Raw genomic sequence first — 21,507 nt, 5'->3', positions numbered from 1 at the left:
ACCGGGTAAGCTAACGTTAGCATTTTAAGTGATCCACATCATAGGGCCATATGCCAAAATGTGACCCAGCTAAAGCAAATATTTTGGGGCCGAAGACTTATACATGGCCATGCATGCCCTGATGAAGGCCAATATGGCCGCAACGCGTAGGCCCATATGCTTTTAAACTGAATTTGCAATGTTAAATTAAAGACTTTTTTATATTTTTCAGAGTGCCTCTGCTTTTTCCTTCCTTTTTTGGACCTACACCTCACCCGGTACAGATGAGCACCTGAGTAATATTACCCTGCAAAGTCTCCTGAGCGCTTTAAGCCCTTTAGTGTCTTCACATGGCCATTCATGTTGGAAGTCCATGTTCTTCATTTTGACATGTTTTTTTCTTGTGTTGAAAGGAGAAATGAGCACATACCTATGTCCCGTAAAACAATATTTTTTTCAGTTAATTGTGTTGTCTTTTCTCTACTCTCCATCCAATGAAAGGATGGATGTTTTGAAAATGTTAGTATTTTGATTTTTTTTCACAATTTTCCAAGTGTCTCAAATCCACCAGATACTTTGCCAACCACAACCAGATCTGCTTGGTTTTAGAAAGTCAAGGTTAAATGCTCTGCAACCAATGTGGACAGAAAGATCTAGTGTGACTTCCAAAGCGTCAACAAACGTAAACAAAACAAAAGTAAACTGTCTCACCAACATGTGCTCATCACAGAAACAGCTTTGTGTGCATGTGCCATGTTATATATATATATATATATATATATAGCTATATATATATAGCTATATATATATATATATATATATATATATATATATATATATATATATATATCTTTATTTTGACAGGACAGTCAAAGATGGTGACAGGAAGCGAATGGGACAGAGAGATAGGGGAGGATCGGGAAATGACCCCAGACTCGAACCGGGGTTCCCGTGGGTGGGCATGCAAGCCCAAATGTGGGGGGCTTAAGAAGCCTAAGAAAGACCAATGTGGCTAGACCCCTCCGTCCTCCTGGCTCTTTTGCCTTTTTGCTAATGATGCTCTGCCTTTGAAGTTATTGTTTTGCTACAGTTTCCCTTGATATACACTCCTATCTTTTCCTTATGTCACCAACAAACCTGATGTAATTTCTGCAATAAGAAATGTAGATGTTTCGTTTATTTCAATGTTTTCTTGCAGAAAAATCTCCTCAGAGTTCCCGGACTTAAAAGCAAATCAACTGTCAAAAGGAAGGTAAAGAAGAAGATGTCTTTACTATTGTTATTGGCAATCTGTGCAGGTGTGTGCAAAGATCAGCTGCTCATCAGTAAACACTAAACAACTTGCCCGGTCAGTGCTGATAGATTCGAACAATGGCTGGGTCGCCAGGGAAGCGCTTTCATCCACCTATTTAAAGATGCTCTGTGTAATATTTCTAGCAGATTTTTTTCCAGAATTCATGCTACGTGACTTCACCGGGAGCTAGTGAAGCTGCTTGAGTGAGGGGCCAATGTGTTGCCACCGCTTCGTGTGTGTGAGGACCCTGGCAGCCGAGTTTTGGACACGTTGTAACCTGTCCAGTGCTTTGGCGGGAAGACCATAGAGGACACCGTTACAGTAGTCCAGACGGGAGGTGATGAAGGCGTGTATCAGAGTCTAAGCAACAGTGTCTGATAGTGAGGGCCGGAGTCTGCAGATGTTTTTGAGGTGGAAGAAGGCGGATTTGGTGATGTTACTGATGTGAGCCTGGAGTGAGAGGCTGCAGTCCAGGGTCACACCCAGGTTCCGCACTTCTTGGGAGGGCCTGATGGTGTAGCCCTCAACATTCAATGAAACGTCCCCAACGTTCTTGGACAGAGACAGAGTTGCCACCACCATGAGCTCTGTCTTGTTGTTGTTGAGTTTGAGCAGGTTGGTGGCCATCCAGGTCTTTATGTCATGCAGGCAGTGAGCTAGTGATACGGGAGGGAGATTGGGAGATGGTTTTGCGCTGGGTGTCGTCAGCATAGCAGTGGAAACTGAGCCCATGCTGACGAATGATCTGGCCGAGAGGGAGCATGTAGATGGTGAACAGCAGGGGGCCAAGCGCTGAAACTTGGGGCACGCCATGGTTGACCGGAGCTGGGGTCGAGTTGGAGTCCTTGATAGTGATGTATTGGATCCTAGTGGAGAGGTAGGAGTGAAACCAGGAAAGAGCAGAGTCAGAGAGTCCGAGGAGTTCATGGAGACGGTGAAGCAAGATGGTGTGGGAGACAGTGTCAAAAGCTGCAGATAGATCTAGGAGGATGAGAAGACTGATGAGGCCGTTGTCTGCAGCTATGAGGAGGTCGTTCAGGATCTTAATGAGTGCTGTCTCCGTGCTGTGGTGGGGTCGAAAGCCAGATTGGGGAGGTTTGTACAGGTTATGGAGGGACATGTGGTGTTGAAGTTGGGCAGCCACCGCTTTTTCCAGGATCTTGCTGAGGAAGTGTAGGTTGGAGATTGGATGGTAATTTCCAGGGTCATCAGGATCCAGGCTGGGCTTTTTAAGGGTGGGAATGACCACAGCGGTTTTAAAACTGGATGGCACCACACCAGATGTGAGAGAGGTGTTGATAATGTCAGTCATGGTAGGGCGGGTAGGAGTGTGGGTAGACATGCCTTTACCAGGGCCGTGGGCATGGGGTCCAGTTTGCTACAGATGGATTTAGATTTTGACACAAGATACATGACCTGGTCTTTACTGAGAGGTGAGAATGAAGAGAGAGAGCACTGATGTGGATGAGCAGAAGAGTACTTGCCACCACCATCAATTTCCAAGTATTCATTATGACTGGTAAAATGGCACTTTTCATACATTCCCGCCATATTGAATTTCCAGAAATAGGCATTTTTAGCAGCAAAACTTACTGCACTTTGATCATACTAGTAAATTTTAGTTCATCGTTTAGTGGATATTTATGAAAAGATTCAATTTGGCAGTAAACAGCAGTGGCCACCATCCTACACAGTGCACCTTTCCTTTAAATTAATGTTATTGTCATAATTGTGATGAAAAATGATTAACATAAGGGTAGCCATGTAATAAGCAGCTTTCAGCGAGGCAGTACCTGTTGTGGAATAGCTCCCTTCAGAGAGATTAAGAGTGAATCCCATTACACCCCTTAGCCCTAAGCCGATCCCCTTTGCCTCCGTTTTGCACGTCCACGTGTAGGGGTAGTGACATCCCAATTCACGTTCCGACAGATGGGTAGGGGTGTGCGAACCCGGACACCACACTCCGTCGACGGAGGGCTTCGACGGGTTTCCCTTAATGCATTGCGAATTCACTGGAAAATTGGCGGCAAGCCACGGCACCCACAACAGCACACAAGTTTAACTATTTTCGCCGCAATTGACGGTTTTGAAGTGGTAATAATTTTTCCATCGTACTAAGTTTAACATTGCCCTAATGTGTGATGGCCCTGTTCTTCGTGAAACGCACATGTAGCAGAGTGGGGTTACTAAGATGACTGACTTTTAAGTAATTAGGTTTTTAAAAGGTGACTACGCCAGTCTCGTTAAAGGGTGAGACAACCCAGATGTTAAAAACACAATTTTCCCCGACAGGTTCTAGATGACAAAGGATGACACAGCTGTTGCACATACAATAGTTTTTATTTTCTTCTGCTTTCAGTCTTATTTGTATTCAACATGTGCAGGCAGTTCACTTGAGATCATATACACAAACAGAGTTTTAACTCCACTGAAGAAGTCAATACAGGTAGATATCGTGAAGCAGAGGCGGCTGAAGTGCAAGAGCACTGAGTAGGCTAGTACAGGTAATTTACTGAGCGTGTTACCTACACACTGCACTGTGAATGCTAAACACTACAATCAAAACTGTACACACAACATAATCAAAATAAACAAAAGAAGGTCACAGCACACGGAAATGATTCACAGTGCAGAGGTAGCCTATGTTTATCAAATCAGGCCTCTTGGCAGAGAGGGTTTACTATACCACTCAGGGGATCTACACCTTGTGGTGTTTAGGAATTACACACACTAAAGTACCTCGTTTAGGAGCTTTAATGAAAACACATTTACCTCGCATGGACACATGTACAATAAAGATTGCCTCGCTATCCTTGTACTCTAGATATGATCTCGCGTGTGTCACTACCTTAATCTCGCGATACGTTTATCTTATTCTAAGAACACTACATCTTCCCTCTTTTTAATAATGAAATTCCTGGAGGTAGAATTAAAGAAAAATCATATCTACATCACTGTAGCTATACTGTATTAACTCAACTTAAGTGTTCTTTCTTTTCGTAGATCAGAATGAAAAAATAAACATCTGTTTAGACTAAACTTAAAAGTAGTTCACCCTTCCCTCTTTTTAAACAACAAAATCATTCTTTTTTTTTTATGTAAGCAAAGTTAGAGTTCAGGTAGACATCACATAGTCCTTCTGCCACGCAGGTGGGGACCTGACACGAGTCGACTTCACAGGAACATCAGGTGACGGTTCTGCTGTCATGGGCTCTGGACCTATGGAAGGGGGGGAATGGGTTAGTGTGGTATCGGTGACTGGGACAGACTCAGCCGGTGTGGTGACTGGAGTCGGACTGGAGGGGGCGCTGAGACTGACATCACCGTCGAACTTCTTGACATGAGCGGCGTTTCTCATTTTGGGTGGGTTGTTGGGTTGTTGGATGATGACTGCATTTCCTTGTTTACTGATGACTTCATATGGCTGTGATTCGAAGTTGGGGTCTAGCTTGTTTGACTTGTGTAGGTTCTTGCAAAGAACGGTGTCTCCTGGTTGTATTTCCTGATCCTTGGCTCCTCTTCTCTGATCCGCAGCAATGTTGCGTTTCAACTTGTGCAGAGCGTCCTTGTCATGTATTTCCTCTGAAGCAGCGGCATGGGGTTCATCACCGTCAGCAGGCATACCGGTGAAGCTTGGCAGTTTGTCGCGGAGCTCTCTGTTCATCAACAGCTTTGCCGGGGTTACTCCTGTGACTGTATGGGGAGTGGTCCGGTAGTGGAACAGAAAACTTTTCAGTGCAACTTTCCAATCTTTGTTTTCAATCTTGGCAATTTTGACTGATTTCAGAATTGTTCTGTTAAATCTTTCCACTTCTCCGTTCGACTGAGGCCAATATGGTACTCCTTTCAGCTGCGTGATGCCATGTGTGGTGAGGTAATCATGGAACTCTCTGGACGCAAACGGTTGTCCGTTGTCGCTTCTCAGATACTTGGGATAGCCATGAATTTGGAACATCATTTCGAGAGCATTAATCACATTGGTTGCATTTGTGACTTTCATGTAGGCAACTTCGGGCCACCTGGAGTAGTAGTCGACTACGGCAAGCACGTAGTTACCTTCAGAGATGCTCAGCAGGTCAATTGCAAGGTAAGTCCAGGGCTGGTCTGGTAATGGCGTGCGCTCTAGCTCTTCTGGTGGAGCGTTCTTGCCACTTACTTCACATGGGTAGCATTTCTTTACTTTCTTTTCGACCATTTTGTCAAGTTCAGGCCACCAGACTTTTGTTCGCAGTCGTTTCTTTGTTTTCCCAATTCCTTGATGTCCTTCATGTCCTAACCGTAGCACATGCTTTTGCAGGGCTTCGGGAATCACGATCCTGTGTCCTCGCATGACCAGCTGTCCAGCCGTCCAAAGTTCATCTTTGACCGCCTGGTATACTGTGCCTTTGAAGCAGGTCCAGTCATTTTTCTGTATGGCTTGACGTAGCTTGGAGATGGTCGGATCGTCCTTTGAAGCCTGCTCGAGCTCACGGGGGGTTAGAGCATGAGGTACGGAATCTTTGATGATGCTGTAGATGTACTCATCGGCCTCCCTCTCCTCAGCTTTATCGCGATGACCAACGGGTTGACGACTCAGGGGGTCGGCCCTGTTGGTTTTGCCGGGAATGTAGATGACTTGGTAGGTAAACTGTTGCAGGTACAGCAACCACCGTTCCACTCTGGCTGATGGGGGTAGTGAGTTGAGGGATAGCACTTTCACTAGTGCCTTGTGATCTGTGAGGATCTTGAATTCACATCCGATGAGGTACAAACTGAATTTTCGACAGGCCCAGAATACTCCGAGAGCTTCTCTTTCGAACTGAGAGTAGCGTGACTCAGTGGGTGTGAGCTTGCTGGCGTAGTAGACAGGCTTCCAGACTCCGTCTGTCTGTTGTTGCTCTAAGATGGCGCCTACGCCGATGGGGGAAGCGTCACAGGTAATTCTGGTTGGTCTGCCAACTGAGTAGTAGGCCATGACGGGGGCGTCGATCAAAGCGGTCTTGAGCTGGTCAAACGCACGCTGTTCCTCCTTCTCCCATTTCCACTCAGCATCGTGCTTTGTGAGTTCCCAGAGAGGCGCAGTTATTGTGGCGAACTGTGGGACGAACTTTGCACAGAACTGGGCCAATCCGAGGAAGCTACGCATTTGTGACGCGTCAGTTGGTGGGGGAGCATGCGTGATGGCTTTGACCTTTTCATCTGACACCTTTAGGCCGTCTTGTGACAGGACGTGGCCCATGTACTTGATGGGTGTCAGTTTGATCTGGCATTTCTTTTCATTGACTGTCAGTCCTCTTTCAGCTAGCCGTTGCACCACGGTAGTTAGCCTTGCGTCATGTTCAGCTTCTGTGCTGCCAACAACGACTATGTCGTCAGACATGTTGTACGCACCTGGACAGTCTTTGATAACTTGGCTGATTATCTGTTGGAATTTTTCCGAGGCCATGTTCACTCCGAACAGGAGCCTTTTGTATCTGTAGAGTCCTCCTGGCGCAGCGAATGTTGTGATTTCTCTGGAGTCGGGGTGGAGCTCTACTTGGTGATACGCCATGTTGAGGTCAATTTTGGAAAAGTATTTCCCGCCGGCCATTTCCTGAATGGTTTCGTCGATGGTAGGCACCGGATGACGCTCACGGACGATGGCCACGTTGGCTCTTCGCATGTCAACGCATATTCGCACATCTCCATGTTTGCGGTCATTTTCTGGCCTTTTCTCCACAGTGACTAGTGGATTCACCCAGTGAGCCGGTTCGGACACTCGCTCGATGACGTCTAGGTCCACTAGCTCTTGTAGCTTTCCGATGACGCGCTGCCGTCGGTTGAATGGAATTCGCCGCACTGGCTGAATGACTGGAGTGACGTCAGGATCAATTTTCAGTCTGAGCTGGTAGTTTCTGAGTTTCCCCAGCCCAGTGAAGACTTGTGGGTACTGTGTGCGTAGACTTGACCACACATCGGCTCCAGAACAGCTCAGGATGTTCGCGTCGATGCCAACTCTCAACAGTCCAAGGTCTTTGCTAGTTCTGCTGCTTAGGAGTGATGCTTGTGCTTGTGGCACCACGAAGAATGAAGCAGTGGTACGCCGTGTTGTGTTTGGGACTTCAACTTCAAGTGTGCATTTGCCTGAGAGTGTGAGGGCTTGTTTACTGGCATAAGAATACAGTTTGGTAGAGGATGGCTGCAGACTGACTTGGGGCCTGGCCTTCTGTAATCTTTTAAAATCATGCACTGACAGCGTGTTGTGGTGAGCACCAGAGTCTATCACCATGGGTAAGGTGAAACCGTTCAGGTGCAGGTCTAGGGTGTCATCTGCTGTAGACAACCTGAATAGGTAGAGATCGTCGGCATCACTCTGTGAGTCATTGCTTTCTCCTTCTTCTACCCTATGTTGGCCTTTTGTCTTTCGACCCTTGGTTTGCTTTGGATCATCCCTGCTGCGACCTGAGGCTCTGCTGTGACCCTGTGAGCTCGGCTTGTCATGTTGGTTTGACTTGCTCTTGTCTTTGTGGAAGCAGAGATCATCAAAATGACCCTTTTTGCCACAGTGGCTGCACTTGTGGTTCTTGGATCGGATGCATTCGCGACCTATGTGTCCTTGTGCACCACATTTGTAGCACCCTGACTGTGATGGTGACTTGGGCTTTATGGGCCTTGCTCTGCCAAAGACCTGGTTTGTGTTGGATGGAGGGCTGAGAATTAGTGCATCTTTGTGGTGGTATGAGGCAATCACTTGGATAAGGCCATCCAGAGTGAGATTAGCCTCTCTGTATAATTTGGCTTTTAATTCAGAATTTTTAATGTGCAGTAGTACTTTATCTCTTACATGATTATCAGCTTCAGCATTGAAGTTGCATGTTTTCACTAGTACTTTGAGGCGAGTGATGAAATTATTTATTGTTTCACCAGCATTGGGCTCTGTTTCCCAGAATTTTGTACGGGATTTTGGAATGTTCTCCCTTAATGCCATCGTGTTGTCGAAGAGTCCGATGGCTACTTGAAATACATCTCGTGCAGCTCGCTGATCATTCGCGGGTTGGTGGGCTTTCTGCTCGTCAGTGAAATTCTTCCATATCTCACGCAGTCCCTCTCCCCCAGTTAACAATAAAACAGCTCGCTTTTGTGCTGCATTCACAACTCCTGATGCTATGATATATATTTCAAGTTCACTCTTCCACATTTCCCATCGTTGATGTAAAGTTTCAGGCTCGCCAACTGTGTCTAACGGCTTCGGTGGTGTGAGACCACCCAGTGCAACAGCATTGGCCATATTTACTTTCGGTTTTAAACAGGGCTTCTAACAGGTTTTGTAGGCAGTAATTCTGGCATATGCACGCTCAATTTTGGTTATTAAACGTTTTGGCATCACACAGAAAACTTTTTTTTTTTCACTTCCCTGAAAGAGTGTCGTCGAATTTTCCAGTGAAGTTCCGGAATCGTAGCTCCGACGTTAGTTGCAATGTTGCGAGGTCGTGACTTGCAAATTTCTTTTTTTTTCTGCTCCGGGTCCGTTGACAGCTTCGATGGCTTTTTTCTGTCCTTCTATGCTGTCGGGGACATCCTCGTCGCCAGTTGTGGTGTTTAGGGATTACACACACGAAAGTATATCTCGTTTAGGAGCTTTAATGAAAACACATTTACCTCGCATGGACACATGTACAATAAAGATTGCCTCGCTATCCTTGTACTCTAGATATGATCTCGCGTGTGTCACTACCTTAATCTCGCGATACGTTTATCTTATTCTAAGAACACTACACACCTCACCAACAAGTTTACACGATGATACTACTAATCTCAACCAGCCAGTCTACAATCACTCATCCCTTGTCCAAGGGGTGGGTGATTGGAGCTGACCGTGTCAGACCGTATGGCTGAAAGACGAAGGCGTCACGCACCTGCGCAAAGAACAACAACCTGCCACTAGAGAGCTCGTGGTGGTAAAAGGCAAAATAACAAAACACAAACACCGGGAAAAGACGGCGGCGTCCCCCCACCCCAGCCCATTGACAATGTGTGCTCAACCTAGAAAGCACAAGACAGACTGGGTTAATGCCAGGGAAATGCCATTATCAATGTGCAAGGTGTGGCGTGAAAGCCACAGGCACAGAGTGACGGTAAATTGGAAATTACCTCAAGTTGCAACTAGGAAGCACCGGACCGAGCCTGGAAGTCTACGGTTGACCCTCGCTTCACCATGCAATGCTGCAGTGAAACAACATCACGTTAGCCACAGTACAAACATAATTGGGTATCGCCAGGTGCACAGTGCAGAAGGGCTTACCTTCAAGCCGGTTAGGCTACATGCGACAACCTGGCGTCCGCATTTCAGCTGCGCTTGTCGCGCTCCAGTATGGGTCCAAACCCAACACGCCAACATCACCTACTGCACCCAGCATACAGGGCTTCCCCAGGCGCCAACCGGTACTGAGGATACCGATTTCAATTACAACATGCACACTAACAGGGGACCTAGTCCAACCTGTTACACACATGAAAAAAAATCGCTATTAACGTCAACCTAATGCATGGAATTAGTGACAGCTGTGAGTGTCATTCCTTGATTGTTGAAGGGATATCCCAATTCGTAGCGGTTGCGTTTCAAGCCCTGCACCTTACAGCTTCGTTGGAAAGCATGAGGGGCATGGGGAAGGCGTAGGGATAGGGGTAGAGTTTAGTAATGAGAAAGGCCCTAAGACCATCTGCTCCACGTCTGGGTCCTGACAGGGACTTTAGCTGAATGTTATCCCTTGCATATGAGGAAGATATCATATCTTCTCATATCTAAGTAGCCTAATTGAGCGAGTTGAATGAATGAATGGCAGCATTGTTGTGGATTAATGACGTCATCAGCACCAGCCTTCAGGAAACTTGCAAAAAATTGTTTTCTCGACCTAGCCCAGATGTTTCAAACCAAAAACATTAATTGAAATTCATTGCTGGTAGCTGGACCCATAGGATTCAATGTTAATTGCTAGGTTGGAGGTAAAATGTGCACTGCCAGACCCTGGCAGATATGTGGAAACGGAAATATGTTCAACAGAAAAGCATGACTGCTTTATATGAAGAACAGGTTATCAGGAAAGCTGAATCTGTAGAGTTCAGATGCAAAACCCCCTAACTCCATTTCTGAAGACCTGCACTTCTATAGCCTATTTTTAGAGAACCCTGTTGTTGGTTTGGTTTACATTTATGTACTTGATAATACATATAAATAGTTATATTACATAAATAAATTTAAAAAATATGCAATTTTGATAGCTTTGTATTAAATTAAAATGAATTAAGATTATTTTCTGAAAAGGCACTTAGGGGGTTTTGCATATGAACTCTTCATCTATTTTGGACAATCACATCCATCCTCTGCACAGTGAATTTCAGCTTTTGTCCTCTGGTTCCCGTTTTAAATATCCAGTAGCCCAGAGAAACAGATACAAGCACTCTTTTATACTCTCCGCAGTTCAGCTTATAGGAAACACAGATAGCCATTTCTCAGGTTGTTTGTCAATTTATTTTTTAGGTAGGCATATCTTTTATTTACAGGCCTACTGTGCATCTCAATTCTCCATATCATTCTTATCATAAAATCTTTACACTGTGTGTACCTCCCCCACAACCCCCCTTCCCCACACACACACACACATACACACACGAATGTACTTATTCATGACTTTTAAAACATCTTTTATCTTGTGTTTTTTTTTAAATGTCTTGTGATAGTATGTGATTGTGTTTGTGTGTACTACTGATGCAAAACAATTGCCCAAGCTGGGGCAAATAAAGATATTTCACTTGCGCTATTCAAATAAACTTGCCTTGTGATAATAACCTCAGTAGATATACTGTAAACCCTCAGGCGTCCTCTCAGGCTTCCAGTCAGGCTAGTTCATGCCCCCGCACAGTCAAAACAAAGTGGATGAAGCCATTGATGTTGTATTGCTTTTTTGTACTACTCAACAAGGAATGAAAGCACAATTTCTCGGATTTGGGAAACCAGGGCCAAATCCATTCAATGTAAATATTAGATTTTTAGCGGGATGGATTATTTTTTACCAGTGGTGTCTAATTGTGATATGGAAGTGTTTATAATAAGTGTGAGGGTTTCTGGTGGAGGAAAAATATGTATTTTGCGTTCGTTTTAATACGTTTTATGTAATAATCTACTGTTACAACTGCTACCCACAGGTAGAAACTACTGCATACTGTATCCCTGTGAAATGATTTGCTTTCCTGCTAAACCTGATTTGGATTTGTGTTGTCCCTTCCCTTCCTCCCATTAAGTGCACTGTGCTTTGCGTATATTCAGGACTGCAATCTTTAGAAATGATTATAATCGCATTCAATTTGTATTTCACAATTTTGTGATGCATACCCATTCTGAGAATGCCACACTTGGTAGAATGTCTGTGGCGCATTGCGCTAAGCCCCCCACATTTGGGCTTGCATGCCCACGGGGACCCCGGTTCGAGTCCGGCCGGGGTCATTTCCCGATCCCACCCTGACTCTCTCTCCCACTCGCTTCCTGTCACCTTCTCAGACTGTCCTATCAAATAAAGGCATAAAAGCCCGGAAAAATATTTTTTAAAAATAAATTAAAAAAAGACATATTAAAGGTACACAGTGCAAGATTTTAAGTTGTTTATTTCCAGATTTCATGCTACCCATTCACTAATGTTACCTTTTTCATGAATACTCACCACCACCATCAAATTCTAAGTATTTATTATGACTGGGAAAATTGCACTTTTCATACATTAAAAAGGGGGATCTTCTACAGGGTCCGCCATTTTGAATTTCCAGAAATAGACATTTTTATCTGCAAAAATGACTGTACTTGGGCCATACTAGAAAATATTAGTTTATTACTTAGTAAACTTTCATGAAAAGATCAAATTTGGCAATAGGCAACCTAGTTTCAATCAGCAGCATAGTTGCAGTACCATTTTTTACTATTTCCTGCACAGTGTCCCTTTACAGTAAACCTCTTCATACGCCAGTTAGAATTGGTCTATGGGATATGCAAACGTTTATTTGCAATCGTCTACAAACTGAAAAAGTAACTGCATGAATTCCAACAGAATGAGCCTTGAATGAGTAGAACGAGTACTTTTTCGTTCATTCATTATTCTACACGGACCCTATATCACCCCTATTCTCAAATCTCTTCACTCGCTCCCAGTTAAACACAGAATTGAATTCAAAATACTCCTTGTCCACAAATCATACAATTACAGTTTTTCTCGATTGCTTACACAATTTTTGGAATCGGTTCTCGAATTCTCAAAACTTTACACACAAATCTCCAAACCTCACACACAACGGGCAAAACTCCACGCTACCTCTGAAAAATTCACTTGTTGTCTCAAAACAATGTACTCTCTTCTAAAAAGGTAATTTTGTTCTCAAATGACACACACAAGCAGTCATTTTACAGTTTTTCTCGATTGCACACAATTTTCGGAATCAGTTCTTGAATTCTCAAAACACTACACACAAATCTCCAAACCTCACACACAGCGGGCAAAACTCCTCACTACCTCTGAAAAATGTACTCTCTTCTAAAAAGGTAATTTTGTTCTCAAATGAAACACACAAGCAGTCATTTTAATACACTCTTATGTGAACCATTGAACACTAATATGCACAAGGTAAAACTCTATACTCAACTTGACACACAGTAGACATTTATTTTCTTCAGTGTTCTACTTACTAAAGAGGGTATTTTCTGTAGTAAAATACTGAAGTATTGTTTTTAGACTCGGAGGACACAGATGTGTGTATATTTTACATATTTTTCTGACATTTAAAAAAATGCACTAATTTATTGTAAACTATAGGGTATAACCACATGAAAGAGATCTCTTGTAACATATTTTGGAGTTCAAAAACTAAATAAATGTGTTTCTCACTGCATCCACTCAATATCACATGCAATGTGTTTCCTTATGGGGTGATGAGTTCAGATTGTAAACCGGTATGAAGAGAGTTTGCCCATGTGATGACAGTGAATGACATGAATGACAGTGTGCTCAGTGCGACAACCAGGGATTTTCTTCATGAAATTTGTGTGTAATCCAGATAATTGTGTGTAGTGGTTTGAAAAGAGTGTGTTTTAAAACTGAAATATGAGTGTAAATAAGGAATGGGGCACCTAAGTCACGCCCTCTACTTCCTGGTTCATGGGGCAGGGGGAGTCTAAAAATAATTACTGGGCTTGAAAATGAGTGTTTTTTTGGCACCAATCCAAACCTTGGACCTCCACCTATGCACCACAAATCCAAAAATGACTCATTTTCAAGCCCAGTAATCATTTTTTGACTCCCTCTGCCCCATGAACCAGGAAGTAGAGGGCGTGACTTAGGTGCCCCATTGTGTTTAGTGTTAAGTGACACTGGTTAGGGGAGTTGGGAAATGGGTGAGATGTTCCGAGAATTGTGTGTGAAGTACCAGAAATTGTGTGGAAGCAACCGAGAAAAACTGTAAATAATCTAGCCCCTTCCTATATTTCCGATCTAATATCTCTTCATAACCCAGCCCATCACTGAAGGTTCTCACTGTCTCCAGAATTCACACAAAAACAGGTCATCATGGCGCCAGTTATTGTGCTCCATTCCTCTGGAAAAATGTACCACTAAAGTCACCTCAATCTTTGGTATCTTTAAAAAAAGGGTCTTAAAACATTTTTATTTTCTGTATCTTATAATTCCTGACTTTTCTCTTTTTTCAATGGTTTTTCTTTTATCTACTAAAGTGCATTAAGTCTATGTGAATATGAATTGTGCTTTACAATTGAAATTTGACTGGACTTGACTAAATTAATAATGCCACCAACATGTTTTTTAACAACATATTAACAATCTCTTTCTCTGTGTACATCCATTTTTTTTAGGATTTAGGACGAATGTTTTAAATTACACATTTCTAGCAGTTCCTTCAGGTACCACTGGTGGAGCTGTACCAGATTGTCATTTCAGTCACATAGAAATAATTGTATTCAGTATGCATAATTTTCCTGTTAGAGAAACACTGCAATTTGCAAAATGAATTACATTACATTACATTACATTACATTGCATTTGGCAGACGCATTATAACCAAAGCGACTTTCAAAAGAGGACATAATCATAGCCAACATCACAAGAAAATGCAATTGTTGGCACAGTTAATTTAATTAGGCGGCACCTCAATTCATCAAGTCAGCTTTTTATTATCTGACAACATATCCTTATCTAAAAGCCCCTTTTCAATTCATCATTTACAATGTCTTGATTCAATGTCTTGCAATGTCTTCATTGTCTAGATTCCACAATTCTGGCAGTTCATTCACCTACCACATGCATGGTAACTTCTACTACATGTAGTATATGCCAGTCCGGAACCTAGGTATACATTAGGGGGTGCTAGAATCCCTGTGCCCCGTGAGGGGTGGGGCTTTTTTGCCACCCTACCTGACAAGGGTGCAAAATCAAATCCTGATTTGATACATGCCAACCTCCTCAAACTGGCCTGAACGTGCATGAACAGGAACAAGAAAAATAAATAATAGAAGAAGAAACAGAAAAATAATAGGGTCCTACGCACCTTTGGTGCCTCAGGCACAGCAGGTCCATCTCCATTGACTTATTTTTGGTTGACTTTAGTTATTCATTTTATTCAATAAAGTTTCCTGACAACCAGCCACGGCCTCCCTACCAGTCCCTCGTGGACCATGGATGGATCAGGGGTGCCAGTCGTAATGAATAGAGACATAATCATGTAACATGAACAATGTTGATTCTCGTTTATGTCTCATCTGTTAGTACTGAGGGCAGTACTGAAGGGACATTTACTGGGTTATGGGTTCATTCTTTGGGTCTCACCTGATGACTGAAACTACCCAACCTCACCACTAGAGGGGGCTTGCAACACAATAAGTTGATAAAGCCTGTAGCCAAAGAAGGCATCTACTACCACCCTCAATGACTTTCGCCCTGTTGCACTCACTCCAGTCATCACCAAGTGCTTTGAAAAACTTGTGCTGAGGCATATAAAGGCCTGTCTCCCCCCAACCCTAGACCCTCATCAGTTTGCATACCGGGCAAACAGATCCACTGAGGATGCAATAGCCATTGCTCTCCACTCTGCACTGAGTCACCTGGAAAGACAAGGAAGCTACGTCAGGATGCTCTTCATCGATTATAGCTCAGCTTTTAACACCATCATTCCTGACATCCTAATCCCCAAGCTGAGACATCTAGGACTTCCATCATCCACATGCTCCTGGATCAAAGACTTCCTTATTAATCGTCCCCAACAGGTGAAACTAGGTCACCATCTCTCAACCACCCGCACCCTCAGCACCGGCTCGCCCCAAGGATGTGTGTTGAGCCCACTTCTCTACTCCCTCTACACGTTTGACTGTAGCCCCATCCACCCAGAGAACATCATTGTCAAATTTGCAGATGACACAACAGTGGTGGGGCTGATAACCGAGGGAAAGGAGGAGGCCTACAGGGATGAGGTCCTGAAACTTGGAGAGTGGTGTGCATCCAACAACCTGGCCCTGAACATCTCCAAGACAAAGGAGCTCATCCTGGACTTCCGGCGGAACAAAGATGCTCCTGCCCCCCTGTACATCAATGGAGAACGTGTAGAGCAAGTGAGCTCGTTTAAATTCCTAGGTGTACACATCTCCGCTGATCTCTCCTGGTCGACTAACACCTCGGCTCTGGTAAAAAAGGCCCAGCAGCGATTGCACTTCCTCAGAGTACTCAAGAAAGAACAGTTAGACTCAAGCTTGCTGGTGACCTTTTACCGTTCCACCATAGAGAGCCTGCTGACCTACGCAGTGTCAGTGTGGCACTCAAGTTGCACTGAGGCTGACAGGAAGAGACTGCAGAGGGTGACCAAAACAGCACAGAAAATCATAGGCTGCCCCCTGCCTCCCATACCCACCATCTACAACTCACGCTGCGTAAGTAGAGCCAGGAGTATCATTAAAGATCCCACACATCCTGGCTTTCATCTCTTTACACTGTTGCCCTCTGGCAGGCGCTACAAGGCATTGCCAGCCAGAACCAATAGGATGAAGAACAGCTTCTTCCCCAAAGCTGTTACAACAATGAACACACACTTACTGGACAATGTTCATCTATAAAGGACTGTGCACTACGTAGGGAAGCTAAAATCTCGGTATACGTTGTATACTGACAATAAAGGCTTTCTATTCTATTCTATTCTATTCTATTCTATTCTATTCTCTTTGAAAGAGACTCATCATCCAGAGGAATAGTGAGTGATTGAGTGGGTTGGCTAGAGTAGAGTAGAGTAATGTGTTTTAATCACAAAGGAAAATGAAGTGCCTAGTAGCACACATTATGTCACATATTACATTTACATAGCCTATTAAGAGCGTCACAGTGCAATAGGCGTCTTGGCTAGAGAAGAGAAGTTGCTCCAGATCGTTGAAGCAGGCATGGACAGTCCAGACAGTAGATAGGTAAGGTAGATAGGTAGTGGATAGTTAGATAGTCATTAGGCAGGTAGTGGATAGTTCAATGGTAAAAAAAATATATAATCTCAATGCATTCCTGTTCTGATAGGCCTATATCTGCTCCGAAGAAGACTAGAGGTTGTAGAATTCTAGAATGTTATTCTAGAATTGTATGCAACCACAACAACAGGAACAATGCACCTTTCAAACAACAACTGCCATCATCTCCATTCTCGCACATGCTCTACACCCCTAATCTGTAGCCAAGCTGATTTGAATGTCTGGAGGATTTAAATATTTTGTAAGCTAGCAAAGATATAGCTGAAGTGTTCACCTATGCCGGTAAAATGTTTGAAGAGGTTTCTGTGCACAATAGAGAGGGACGCTGCACTCCTGATAGCCTTGCTGTTAATCACTCTTGCTGTAATTTGCCCTTTTACTTGTATAATAGTCAGCTTCACTTATGGGCTTTGCAGCATTGACTTATGGCTTGAGGTGCTGTCTGTAGCTTGGTCAGTGATATATTCTCCCTTTCACTGGGGCTGTGTGCTGGGACTATCCCTTCTGTATTTCATGGCCCCAGTTGTTATCGACCTACTGCAGAAGATACTGTTGAAGATACTGCAGATGAGTTTTGACGTGGTATCCGAGATCAAGTCAGTCATTTGGGACATTGCGTATGCCATGCAGCAAGAGAAAGAGAAGGAGGGCATAGTTGTTTACTATGTGAAAAGAGCCAGAGCCAGTAAGAGCAAGTAAGTGAACACCAGAACCTCTAATGACTGTCTGAAAGTAGGCAAAAGACAGTAATAGTATTACATTATCACATTGGAGAAACCAATGCAAGGTTTAATTTGCCATAATAATTTGATGAAATACCACATCCATTTGGCATATTGGGGTTACATGGCCTACAAATGATCGAGTTAGTTCTTTATCATGTTCATCTTCCTCGTTATTTTTCTGGTACAGGAGAAAGGATGAACTTGAGGAGAAGGAGTTAAGACGACGCTTCTATGAAGGCAAAACAAAGTACTTTGGTTACAAGAACTACATCAGGTTTTTACTGAAAAGTGGAGGGGACCTGAGAGCACAACTGAGGTAGGCTGTAGACAGTATTGTCAAAATCTAACACATTTTAGCAAGTAGACAACTGTTAATGTTGGTTTTCCTATGTCAATGTTAGCAAATTAATTGGATGTGATGTGTATTTGATTGCTACCATATTTTGTATATATATTAATAGTATACTACTGTGCATTATAGGCCTAGGCCTACTGTTTTTTCTACTGCCTTTACTGTGATCCAGTATGCACTGACATCTCACACAATAAATGCACAGCTAGTATATTGTTAATTTGCAATTAAAAGCAACAAAAAATAAACACACACAAAAAAGAAAAAAATATATATATATATATAATTTGTGGGAATAAGTTGTGGGCTGTTTACCTACAGCATTTACCTAAGAGGAAAATAAAATACAAACTCCACAGAGAAATATTGTGGAAAAACATTACCATTGTATTTTTTTCTACATTCCAACTGACCTTTTGACCTCACAGGGCATCAAGGTCAGAGAAGAACCCTGCAGGTGACCCCTTACTGCTGGAGGAGGTGCGGTTGGGGCGGCTGCTTCTGAGACACGAGACACGACGCATGGATAACCGACTGCAGATGGGGACATGGGGCTGACAGGGATCTCACACTTTACATTTTTTTTTAATCCTTTTTATGTTGGCCTGAGGTACTGCATGACACTTGTTATCCTCCTCATTCACCAATGCAAATGATATCTTTATTGTGATATTGATGGAAGATTAGAATTAGGACCACAAATGTGTGATGTGCTGTAGCATTGGGCAATAATAGCCTACAAGTAATTAATAAAACTGTTATTTAAAAAACAAATGTCAACAGATATTCAGCATAACTTTCCCTGACTTTCTATTCTGACCTCTACCTTGTGTGTATTCAGACTGCCATGTCAATTTTACATTCTCTGCTATATTAAGACAGCTATGTCAACTTTACACTGTCTGCTATATTCAGACTGCTATGTCAACTTTACACTGTCTGCTATATTCAGACTGCTATGTCAACTTCACACTGTCTGCTATATTCAGACTGCTATGTCAACTTCACACTGTCTGCTATATCATCAGACTGCAGTGACTACTCTCCATTCTATCCAGATTGTATTCTGCACTCTGTACTCCAACTAAGAGGTCTACTCCACAACAGGAGCCACTTAATGTTTTCCTCCTCTAAATTTCCATAGTGTACCATTTACTTCAACATACTTTACTTCCACCACTTACTTCCTTGAAACTTGCAATCTGCCATCGTGGTGCAGTCAGGTATGCTTCTTGGTACAAAATGACTGGCTTCTCTGGCCACGCTGTTCTTTGTGACTTTTTTTAGCTTTTACTTTTTACTTAACTTTTCTGTCCAGAGTCCTATTGTACATCTATTTTAAGTTCCCAGTCTTGTCTGGTGCTGGGCCTCTTTATCAGAGTCCTCTGAGGCGCTGGAGAGTTGAGGCCAAGTGGATCTTGCCCTCTGTGGCCCGCGCGGTGCGAGTGGCCTCGGCTATCTTCACGGGGCTCAGGCTGAGGTCCAGGATGACGTTGTAGTTTTGAATCAGTCGTCGGGCTTTGTCCTTGTCCAAGAACCCTGAAACAGCAGGCACAGCGAGACAACTGCATTTCCTCAACCCTCCTCACTGTGTTTTGAAAAGGCTCACGGCCACGCGAAGGACAGACCGTCAAGTTGCCAGGCAGACGCAGGAATTAGCTTAGCGGTGTTCTGTCTGGAGAGGTTTTTATTGGACAGCGTTCAAGCTAAGGCAGGAGGATGCTTCTATAAGCCCTTTACATTTGTAAGTCTCGATAAAACATGTGCTTCAAAGCAGAACCAGACACTGAGCTCTGTTCGTTTCTGAGGTGGTTCTATGATAACTTGGTAAGAAAACACAAACTCTTTTTTTGTAAATCTTGTAATCTGATGCCCTTCCTGGTGCCAACATCCACAAAATGTCTGAGACAGGGCCGGCTCTTGGCATAGGCAGACTAGGCGGTCACCTAGGGTGCCAAATGTCCTGGAGGGCACCAAGGCCCACAGAATTACAATATTAAGCTAAATAAAGCATTAAAATGTACACTTAATGGGCACTATATGGACATGGTACTAGATCAGCTGTGCTCAATCGGATGTATGACACCATGTTTACAGATGCCAATGTCAAATTCCACAAAAAGGAACGATTGAAAAAAGGAAATTGGTGCTCGCCTGGCACCACATTGCCTAGAACCGGCCCTGGTCTGAGATGATGAATACACTCATACATAAGGGTATGATGAAGATGATGACAAGCAATTTTGGAGGGAGACAAATACACACCTGTATTTTGGGTGTCGCACAGATTTAAGGCTTCCTCCATCTCCTGAAACCTGTCTACCCATCTCCCACGAGGCCTGCCATTGGTGGGCGCACTGCTGAGGTCACTGGGCCTGCGTGCCGACTGAGATGTTCTGGAGCCCGAATTACTGCCCCCATTCAGCTGCCGAGCGTACATGTGGAGATATGACACTGTCAGGTCTACCACATCTACCACATAGACATATCATACAAATAATGCACAGGCAAATCGGGCATTAACAAGAAACAAAAACTGGTAGTTTGATTAAATCCATAGCTTTTTGATGCTTATAAAATGAAATAGCTAATAACCTACACATACTGTATTATACATACAGTATATAACATTTATAATAGGCCTACATGTATATTATATGCTTAAATTTAATCAATCTAGTGTACTCCTAAACTATCTAAAATTAGTGTAGGTGTGTGTGTACCTTTACTTCGGTTTGCTTGTTTTCCACAGCAGCTCTGAGGAACTGTAGCAGTTTGCCGTAGTCTACCTTGGAGGAGCACAAAACTAAAACTTCAACATCTCAGCATAGCATTACATTTAGAAATAATGCAACAACAATTGCAGTGTAATGCATTTCAATAAATCAAATCGAAACAGTAGTGCATTATAAATGTCTACAACAGAGACCATGGAGTGTAGTGTACTGTGGAACTTTGCTTTGCTAGGCCTGATGGTCGAAGAACACCCACAGCCTGAACCTTTTTTGAAATAAGGAAACATGTATGACTTACTATTGTCAATGTAGACTACATTTCATTCTTGCAAACAATTTTTCCAGCCAGTCCAGCCTGAACTCAGGCACTGAGTATGAATACTGGGTATTATGGGTTTACCTCATTGGGGCTGGTGTCTTTTGCAAAGGCGTGGAACAGGCGAGCTAGCGTGGGCAGCGTGAGGGGAAGCCGGTGCCTGAGGAGCGCGTAGGAGAGCTGGGACTGGTGGAGGCTCCCCTCACCGGAGGAGTCCAGCTCCAGCACATCACGCTCCAGCTTCTCCATGAGGAGAGCACCTCCTCCTCCTCCATCTCCATCTGCATCTCCTCCATCTTCTCTTCTTCCTGATCCTTCTGCTCCTCCATCTCCTCCATCTCCTCCTCCCCAGCCTCCGCCTGCCATCAGCTCCTCCCTGATGACCTGCAGCAGCTCCTTCTCCTCCGCCTCCCTTTTCTCCAGCTCCCTCCCCTTCTCCTTCAGCTCACCTTCCTGCCAATGACAGACTCATTAAGCTACACTCCAACCCTCCCAACTCCTCCTCCTCCTCCTCCTCCTCCTTCATCACCTCCACCTCCTCTGCTTCTCCCTAATGAGCCGTGAATACAGCGCATTCATTTGGCTCGTGAATGAGTGT

At 43.7% G+C, this 21,507-nt stretch overlaps 2 protein-coding genes across 2 annotated transcripts; one reads left to right on the top strand and one right to left on the bottom strand.

Annotated features, from left to right (window-relative positions):
- Window positions 1–4,388: 4,388 nt before the first annotated feature.
- On the bottom strand, window positions 4,389–7,520 carry LOC134450553 (uncharacterized protein K02A2.6-like). Its single transcript, XM_063200390.1, has one exon. The coding sequence runs from the start codon at window positions 7,518–7,520 to the stop codon at window positions 4,389–4,391; it is 3,132 nt and encodes a 1,043-aa protein (XP_063056460.1).
- A 9,397-nt stretch (window positions 7,521–16,917) lies between these two features.
- Window positions 16,918–18,642, top strand: LOC134450218 (uncharacterized). Its single transcript, XM_063200076.1, has 3 exons — window positions 16,918–17,476; window positions 17,694–17,822; window positions 18,287–18,642. Exons 1-3 carry the CDS (start codon window positions 17,058–17,060, stop codon window positions 18,414–18,416), a joined length of 678 nt encoding a protein of 225 aa, XP_063056146.1. The 5' UTR covers window positions 16,918–17,057; the 3' UTR covers window positions 18,417–18,642.
- Window positions 18,643–21,507: the final 2,865 nt, after the last annotated feature.

Source organism: Engraulis encrasicolus, chromosome 6, assembly GCF_034702125.1.
Source record: "Engraulis encrasicolus isolate BLACKSEA-1 chromosome 6, IST_EnEncr_1.0, whole genome shotgun sequence".
Lineage (NCBI taxonomy): Eukaryota > Metazoa > Chordata > Actinopteri > Clupeiformes > Engraulidae > Engraulis > Engraulis encrasicolus.
The sequence above is the reverse complement of the archived record's forward strand: the minus strand, read 5'-3'. Positions and strand labels throughout refer to the sequence as shown.